Source organism: Phytophthora cinnamomi, assembly GCF_018691715.1.
Source record: "Phytophthora cinnamomi strain GKB4 chromosome Unknown Contig67, whole genome shotgun sequence".
Classification (NCBI taxonomy): Eukaryota; Oomycota; class Peronosporomycetes; order Peronosporales; family Peronosporaceae; genus Phytophthora; species Phytophthora cinnamomi.
In genome coordinates this window covers 655,761-663,838 of record NW_027151000.1, presented here as the reverse complement: position 1 = coordinate 663,838, position 8,078 = coordinate 655,761, and the positions used below count along the sequence as shown (strand labels likewise).

Below are 8,078 nucleotides of genomic sequence, written 5' to 3'. Positions count from 1 at the left end.
GGCTTTTGATTCCTGAGGAGGAGTGCTGCATCGCTATGACACGTGGTGTCGTCGACATGCTGACTGTCGTTGAGCATAGTTTCATAGAGCAAGCTATCAAGTGGGTGAAGCGTCAATCCGCCAGCGTTACGGTGAGGCTGGGATATCCGATTCGAAAGCTAAGTGGCGAGGGATCTGGGGGTATTTTCAGCGAACGTGACTGGAGCACTACGACGTGAGTGTCTGGAATGTTGCCGGCCTAAACATCGAGCTCATTGCGCGGACGAATAATCCTCTTGAGAGGTTTAACAGGGAGCTCAATAGTCACTTTCCTGAACCTCGCCCTAGTATGGCGAGCTTTGTGGGTGTCATTAAGACGCTATCTGCACAAAATGTACAGCGTCTTGTTAACGTTCCTCGTGGGCGCCTACCACGCGAACGAATCGAGCTACCTGTGCCGGTTGAGATACCAAATGACATTGCTGATGACTCTGAGGATGAGGAGGCTGCAGCAGTCGAGCTGCCAACTGACAGTGCTTCGGAGCCCGATGAGGAACCTGGCGGGCTGAATGAGTAGGTGCTATAGCAAGCAGGTAGACCTAATCGAGGAGATTAATACACGTTTGTTTACCTGGATGAGCTGCCTGATCACTGCCTGATCACTGCTAGAGTACGTTTGTCAGATCCAATAACAGATCTGTACCATATATGACCCCATCTGGAGGTTACCTCGATGAGAGCCGTCTTCTCGCCCTTCTTCAGCTTCTTGACGTCTTCCGAGCGAGACGAGAGCCACGCGCCGTCTTTCTTCGCCAGGAAGAGCTGCAAGTCACGCGCAGGACCCTTGATGTCATTCTCCGTCTTGATCGCTTTCTTCAACTGGCTCACCTTCGCACCGTCGTCGATCTCAACATCGAACGAGTTTCCAACAATCGCGCACTGTAGTGACAGCAGCACCATCTTTCCTCGAGGCGGCGGGTTCTTGAACTTGAATGAAGAAGAAGGGATAACTTAGGTCGTATTTAAGCGGAAATGAAGATGCGATGAAGCCGTCTTCCAACCAGTGAACTATTCTTTGCGGTAAGAAAAAGAAACTGCGAAAAAGAAACTGCGCTATGATCTTTTCCAGGGACATCGTGGCTTGATGTCCAGCTACTGACTAGCTGACAGCTAAGGACACTCGGATCGCATCGTCTCAATCCGACGACGGTGTACCGAATATCCGGTACATGGCTACAAGGTACCACTTCAACTTGGAGTGATGGTCACTCGATTGTCGATTTGTTTTAGTTGTGCGATAAAGCATGGAATGAGTTTTGGTTATGAAACGGCCTGTGCTTCGCCCCACCCTATCGCAATATTCCAAAGTAGGACTGCATGTATGGCTTCTAATACATTCACCGAACGACACAACAGTGGTAATAGCACGGTTTTTAATTGTGCACTTAAGTCTACATTTGCTTGCGTATGTACTGGTGTTACTACTGACCATGCCTTGGCATGATCTGTAACGGTTTTCTCGAATTTCATTAAGGTCATTCAACCATTGGGGCTGATTCCTGCGTCATTGACATGATTTTGGCGTGCCGTCGCTGATAGGAAGCCTTGTCCCCATATTTTGACGCATCTTGCACGCCTGCTGGACACAGCGGTTGCTTTTATGAGTTTTGTTTTGTATCTCATCATCTTACAACGGTATTTCGATAGTATCTTTCACTTCCTACTGGTGGAAAGGTCCTGTGATCGCAACTTGCTATTCGCAAGAAGCAATGCGGACTAATTCACGCCACGGCACCAGTGCTGCATGCTGGAACATCGTAAGCTCAAGGTTACGATAATAAGCGTGCGTTTGTAATATATATATATATTAAGTAGCAAGGGGAGGTCCGTCGTGGTGTCCGCTAGTGGGACGACCATGGCATCTATCATGCTCGTTGCGTTGTTCTGGTTGCCGGGGTAAATGATTTCGGCCGCTTCAACTACTTCAATTATGTAAGCACCGACGATATACCTATACATCTCCACATTCCTCTGGCCTATGACGCCGTATTTGGCTGTCTGCACCAGGCTAAGGCCTTCAGTGCGCGAATCAACGCGCAGGCATGGTGTCCAACTTGGAGCCCTTGGACTCCAATTTAGCTCCAAAAGACGCAAACCACTCGATTAAGTGCGACCACAAGATTGTCACACAAATTCTTGCTACATGAGTATTCCGTTAAAATTATGCGCGGATACCCCCCCCCGTCGTGAGCGCTATCCAACCATTGTCTCCATTCATTTAATTCGCACTACACGTCCTTATCTTTTTGCGTCAGGTTCCAGAATGCGTGGTATTCTTGCCACTTGAGGTAGTCCTCGCTTTTCAACTGCTCCACCGTCCGGTAATATGCTCCCGGCGCATCCAGGTTTTCAGTCTCATCGGCTTGTACACGTGATCAGGTTTTAGTTTCTTCTTATACAGTTCTTCGAAGGAGGCACCCTTGTTCAGCAGCTCCATCGCCCTCGCCACCTTGTTCTCGTCGGACCACGCCTTGACATTTTGGACCAACTTCGTCTTTTGCACCCACGTCTTGGCGCTTTTGGTGAGATCCGAGATCGCCTTCTCAGTGGCGCTCACGAGGGTGATGGCAGCACCAGCCAGCACAGAAATAGGAAAGGTTGGGCTGCGATCATAAATAGTTGGCGCGGATTGCACGAGACTGGAGGTTGCGACCTTCTGCATGGTAAACAAGGTAAGAGATCGCTCATTCCTGTCGATGACGAGTCAAAACTTCGTATCTGATCTGCCCCCGCTCGGAAAACATTGCCCTTATCCTGTCCATACTTTTTTAAAACTTAAAAGTGTGTCCGCGGATGTTTCTCTTGTATTTATTTGCAGCTTAGACATTCCACTGCCTAATCACTTGCAGTAACGTTAGCTGCAGAACTACTGAGCTTGTTGTGAAATGGCAATGCATTGCTGGTGACTCACTCGGTGGGTGAGGTTAGAAGGAGAGTATGAACACGACACCACTGCACAGTCGGTCTCCTGGCCCTGCCGACTTTGGCTCAGTCTACCTAGTTGTAGACGCACTTGCCGCTGCTGCACTTGAAGCCGGGGTCGCAGCCGTTGGGCCTGAACTGCCCCTGGGATGGGTCGAAGCACTCCTTGCCACGGGGGGCGCGGCACTGCTTCTTGCCGTCGTTCGGGCAGTACTGGCCGCTGGGGCATTGCACGTAGCAGACGTCCTTCTCCAGGTGCACGCGCAGGTGCACGGATGCTTGGTCCTCGGCGGCCGTTGGCTGGAGCAGGCAGGCGGCGGCGGCAAAGGCAGCGACGAACACGGTCGAGATCTTCATGGCGACTGCTTGGGCTTCTGTTGAGGGGGAGGCGGCTTGTGCGGAAGGCGGCGGATCGGGGAATGGCTCGAAGCGGCGGAATTTTTTGCACAAGATATGGAGCAAATTGTATTTCGTGTGTTGGAAGACCAAATGATCGGTGGTTACGCAGCTCTGTTCATGGTGTTCCAGAACTGTTGGTAGTTTATGCATTCGGCGCTCTGCTTGACGGCCGCCCAGTGGCGGTAGTCGCACGCATGCAGCATGGCCTTCTTGAGTCCCAGAGCCTGGAAGTTCCAGGCTCTGGAACTCCAGTGGAAGACTTGGTCGGGGTGCACGCCCATCTTGGAGATCGTGTCGTACGACGGCTCCGCCTTCCACAGCAGCCACGCCAATTTCTGGCTGTCGGTCCAGGTCTTGGCGTTTCATGTGAGTGTTTGAGCCCACGCCTTGGGGAATCAAGCAGCATGATTGGCATCGTACTTGCCGGCGAGTGGTCGACCTCGCAGAAATGTCTTGCCACCGATAATCGACTGCCGCACGCCTTCGACTGGAGCCGTGGTCGAGACCAAGCCGCTGTTTGCAACGCCGGGGGCCGCAAGAAACAGCAAGAAGAGACAGCAACAGCACATTGCTGGTGTTTGGGTCAACTTGCAGAGTGAGCGGTTGACACTCATTGGAGCCCAGCAACACCGGTGAGTCAAGAACGCATATCCAAGCCCCACCAATTCGCCACAAAAGCGCCGAAACTTTTTCACTCAAGCAGCTCCGCAGGTCCCTCTTTTCACTTCAACCTCCACCCGACATAAAACTTGCCTGTCGTAATCCGACAAAAAACCTTGTCAGTCTCATCCGACACAACCCCCGCCTATCTCAACATGACATAAAACTTGCCTGTCTCAATCCGAACACAAAATACTGTCGCGACACAACACTTTGCCTTCTCCGCCCGACATAAAGCTCGCCCCAACACTTTCAAGACGTCCCGAGATGGAGCCGAAGATCGGCGAGCGCCGGCCGCTGGCCGAGGTGGTGCTCTACGCCGAGTTCGACCTGACCAAGGGCAGCACGCTGCGCGCCAGCTACCCGCACGCGTTCGCGCACTACTCGCCCGAGTTCTTCGCCGACATCATGCTGCCCGAGGGCGTGCACAACCGCGAGGAGGACGCCACCGTCTTCTTCCTCAACCGCCAGAACGCGCCCAGCGACAGCGACAGCCAATCGCAGCTCGAGGACCCGCTGCAGAGCTTCATGTACTGCCTCAGCGTCGTGCGCACCACGCACGACACGGCCGCGCGCCGCGGCGCCAAGGTGACGGCCGTGGCGCTGTGCTCGACGCACAAGAGCTGCTTCGCGCTCAAGGACGTGCTGGACGTGGCCGTGCGCAAGATCGTGGGCGCCCCGGGCGAGGCCGAGAGCGAGGCCGTGCTCCGGGAGCTGCACGGCGTCGTGAACCGCGTGGACGTGTCGGGCCTGCGCGGGCTCTCGGCCATGGAGCGCCGCCTCATGAAGCGCACCATCAGCAGCACGGGCCGCGCCGCCGCCGACCACGAGGACGCCGAGCGGCTGGAGAAGGCGCTGTTCTTCCGCACGCAGGCGCTGTGGGACGACCTCCCCATCCCGTTGCAGTTCAAGATCTGCAGTACCGACGACCAGCACGACGACGGCACGCTCACGCAGCTGCTGCAGACGTTCGGGGACCAGGCCATGACGCTGTTCAACGCCGTGCTGACCGGGCAGCGAGTCATTATGCTAGGGTACAACCGACCCGCCGGCGAGGTGTGCAACTTTGTGCTGGCGACCAGCTCGCTCGTGTGTCCGCCGCTGTTCGGACTCATCCACCGACAATACCCGTGAGATAGTTTGCTGTTGGGGGGAAAATGGGGGAGTTTAAGGGGGCTGACTTTGTTGGTGTTGGTGTTGGTATCGTTGCTGCTGTTGGAAGGTATGCGAACCTTACGGATCTGGGCTTCTTGTCGACGCCCGGGTACATTGCTGGTGTGACGAACCCGATGTTCAAGACCAAGCGCGAGTGGTGGGATGTCCTGTGTGATATCTCTACAGGTGAAGTCTTCGTGTCGGCTCCTGTGGAGAAGGAAGACTACGACGCTTCGGATCGCAACTTCGTTCTCGAGGTAAGGGTGAAGAGGAACCCCGAGATGGAAACGATCCCTTCGTTGCTGACGAATACGTCGACCAGGTGCTAGACGGTGTGGCCGCGGGGTACGACGAGGAATGGGTGCGGTGCATGTTCGAGGAGTACACGCGCAAAAACATCGTGGACATCGCGCTGGGTGAGGCCAACTACCTGAGTCCTGACGCGCTGGCGAAGCGCTCGGCCGTCAACAATAAGCGCATCACAAAGTGGGCCCGTACGGACAGCTACAAGCGCTTCATGGACTCACCTCACCGGACACACTTCCACTCACCGGCCTTTGATATATCCTACCCACCAATATCTTGCGTTTGCTTGCTATCATAGCTTGCATGTACAGATAGGAAGAAGGCCTTGCTCACGTGGTTTTCTTAACCTGACGAGGTCAATTGCTGTGCTTCTGCTGTGGTGTTTGCTGTATGGTTGTTTACATAGAGAAAACGGGCGTGGACCTGAAGCGGCACATTCGCAGTCTCCAGGGCGATATGGTGGTCCTGGATGATACACTTGTGGAGAAGATTTACTCGGATTTCGCAACGCTACTGAACACCGAGCTTGAGCTGCAGGAGTTCCTCAGCTTTTTACCTGTGCTACGGGGTGGTTTGCAGACCATCGCGCAGGGCATCTTCCACCCGTCCATCAGTGTGAAGCACAATACGGTGGTGTTGCTGAAGAGACTGGAAGAGTTTCCGTCTACTGCCTCGAGTATGCGTCGTCTAAATGCCTTCCTGCTCATGTCTTACCAGCGGATCCACGACGTTGTGAAACCAGACACACGCACTACGTGAGGATATCAGAAGAATTGGGAAGCAAGTATCAACGACTTGCCAGATGAAAAGTATGCTGTGCCCTGAAGGATGGATGGGATGCTACTCGACCAGATAGGCTAGAAGGATTGGGACTTGATGGAGAGGGAGCGCCCTCATCCGATGCCAACGATAATAAAGCTCCTCAGTTTTCAACTTGCCAACAACTACACACGACGACATAGCAAGTATACCTCATCGTTTGTTATCTGCTGACCTGTTCTTCTGTTCTGCTATGCTATACAACACCTGTAGGGGCCTCATGCAAGTGTGAACCTAGGGCGTCAAAAGTTTTGCTAGCTCTTCGAAGCCCTCGCCGAAAAGCTGGTCAGCTCTCGTCGTATCACTGGCGCTTGAGTTGGCACCGTCTCGCAGTGCCGTGGGCTTGAGATCTGGTTCGGCTTGTTGGCAGAGCTGTTCGAAGATACGGTCACCATGGTCGATTTCTTCAGTCCCAGTAGAACTGACAGCTCGCTGCTGAGTAGATTTCGCTTGCTCGTTCGGCTGTAAAAATGCCATGGTATCTCTGCGCCCGGCTAGCTGCGCCTCGCGCTGCCGCTCCATCTCGCCGAGGTCAACAATTTTACTTCGGCTCAGGAGGTTTACGTACGCGGACGACGGACGACCTTCACTGGACCCCTTCGGGTATAGTTGTGCTTTTGACGAGTTCAGAAATCCTCGCTTCACTGCCTCACCGCTCTTCTTCTTTGGCTGACTTGGTTTTTTTGACACAGCACTTGGGGCCGAACCTGCAGTCTGTTTCGTGTTCGTAGGTTTGTCGACCTGCTTGCTCGAAGGGGATGGCAGCTCTTCAATCAGCACCTTTTTCTTCTGCGGCTTCGTTTCGGTCGCGCTCACAGGTGGTGGTGGTGGCTGGATCTGCTCTAACGAAGGTGTTTGTACGAACATCGCTGGTGTTGGGATGTTGTTTATCTCTTTAGACGCCGTGAACTTCAGCTCGTGAGTGGCCTCGTCCTTCTTCGCTTCATCAAGGTTTATCTGCTTGAGAAGATCGGCAGGTGATTCCATGCGCTGCTTTGCTGGATCGGCGTCCTCGATGCGGAGTTTCGACGTGATGATCTCGTTGCCGACAGCCACGCCGCCTTTGTAGCGAGCTTTGATGAACTTCCCAGTCGGCGCAACAAGTCTCACACCTGCGTCCTGCTGCACCCACTGGACCGCCAGCTTCATGACCTCGCGTTTAAAACTTGAGTCCCATTCACTACGACGCAGCACCCACGGATTCACCACGACGTCTACAGCACAGCAGAGGGCCCCGCTGAAGTCGGTGATTTCTCGCAGCTTGCCCACGACAAGGGGGACTTGCAAGCTGTTGGTGTTGGGAACAGCTCGCGTGTCCTCGGGCACCTCCTGCCCGGAATTTGGGTTCTTCGGTGCGTCAACGAGCTTGTGGGCACAGATATTGAGGAAGAGCTTGGTCTCCTGCTGTTGACACTTGACCGAGTGATACATGGTGCACTTGACCACGAAGCCCGGGTGTGGCGTGAAGAAGCGAGGTGGTGGAGTATCGTTTGAGGCTTGGTTTGACGATGAAGAGGAATCCGTGGACGGAGGCAACGGGGGTCCGTCCTGCAGCTGCTCGTTGATGAAGGACTCGTAGCGCTTGGGGTCCGACGTTGACAGGTCGTTGAGCGTCTGCCAGAGTGCCTGTGCCTCCTCGCCGAAGTCTTTGGGCTGCAGTCCCATTTGCTTGGCGATTTCACGCATGCGTGGGTCCGCGAGCAGTGCGGTGACCGACGATGCACCGCCATGCTTCCGCGGGTCTGGACGCTTGTTGTTGATGATGCCGTAGTTCATTG

General features: G+C 54.3%; 6 protein-coding genes across 6 annotated transcripts; 1 reads left to right on the top strand and 5 right to left on the bottom strand.

Moving 5' to 3' along the window:
• Nucleotides 1-350: 350 nt before the first annotated feature.
• Nucleotides 351-939, bottom strand: IUM83_09467 (Crinkler (CRN) family protein; the record flags this gene model as incomplete). Its single annotated transcript, XM_067933908.1, has 2 exons — nt 351-362; nt 709-939. The coding sequence occupies 2 exons, from the start codon at nt 937-939 to the stop codon at nt 351-353; spliced, it is 243 nt and encodes an 80-aa protein (XP_067786626.1).
• A 1,402-nt stretch (nt 940-2,341) lies between these two features.
• IUM83_09466 (uncharacterized protein) lies at nt 2,342-2,701 on the bottom strand (the record flags this gene model as incomplete). The annotated part of the gene is made up of 1 exon (XM_067933907.1): nt 2,342-2,701. The coding sequence occupies one exon, from the start codon at nt 2,699-2,701 to the stop codon at nt 2,342-2,344; it is 360 nt and encodes a 119-aa protein (XP_067786627.1).
• Nucleotides 2,702-3,036: 335 nt separating this feature from the next.
• Nucleotides 3,037-3,318, bottom strand: IUM83_09465 (Cysteine-rich protein; the record flags this gene model as incomplete). The annotated part of the gene is made up of 1 exon (XM_067933906.1): nt 3,037-3,318. The coding sequence occupies one exon, from the start codon at nt 3,316-3,318 to the stop codon at nt 3,037-3,039; it is 282 nt and encodes a 93-aa protein (XP_067786614.1).
• A 143-nt stretch (nt 3,319-3,461) lies between these two features.
• Nucleotides 3,462-3,692, bottom strand: IUM83_09464 (Avirulence (Avh) protein; the record flags this gene model as incomplete). Its single annotated transcript, XM_067933905.1, has 1 exon — nt 3,462-3,692. The coding sequence occupies one exon, from the start codon at nt 3,690-3,692 to the stop codon at nt 3,462-3,464; it is 231 nt and encodes a 76-aa protein (XP_067786615.1).
• A 595-nt stretch (nt 3,693-4,287) lies between these two features.
• Nucleotides 4,288-6,240, top strand: IUM83_09463 (Arf3-interacting protein 1, N-terminal domain; the record flags this gene model as incomplete). Its single annotated transcript, XM_067933904.1, has 4 exons — nt 4,288-5,150; nt 5,243-5,432; nt 5,498-5,669; nt 5,888-6,240. 4 exons carry the CDS (start codon nt 4,288-4,290, stop codon nt 6,238-6,240), a joined length of 1,578 nt encoding a protein of 525 aa, XP_067786612.1.
• A 294-nt stretch (nt 6,241-6,534) lies between these two features.
• On the bottom strand, nt 6,535-8,076 carry IUM83_09462 (uncharacterized protein; the record flags this gene model as incomplete). Its single annotated transcript, XM_067933903.1, has 1 exon — nt 6,535-8,076. The coding sequence occupies one exon, from the start codon at nt 8,074-8,076 to the stop codon at nt 6,535-6,537; it is 1,542 nt and encodes a 513-aa protein (XP_067786624.1).
• Nucleotides 8,077-8,078: the final 2 nt, after the last annotated feature.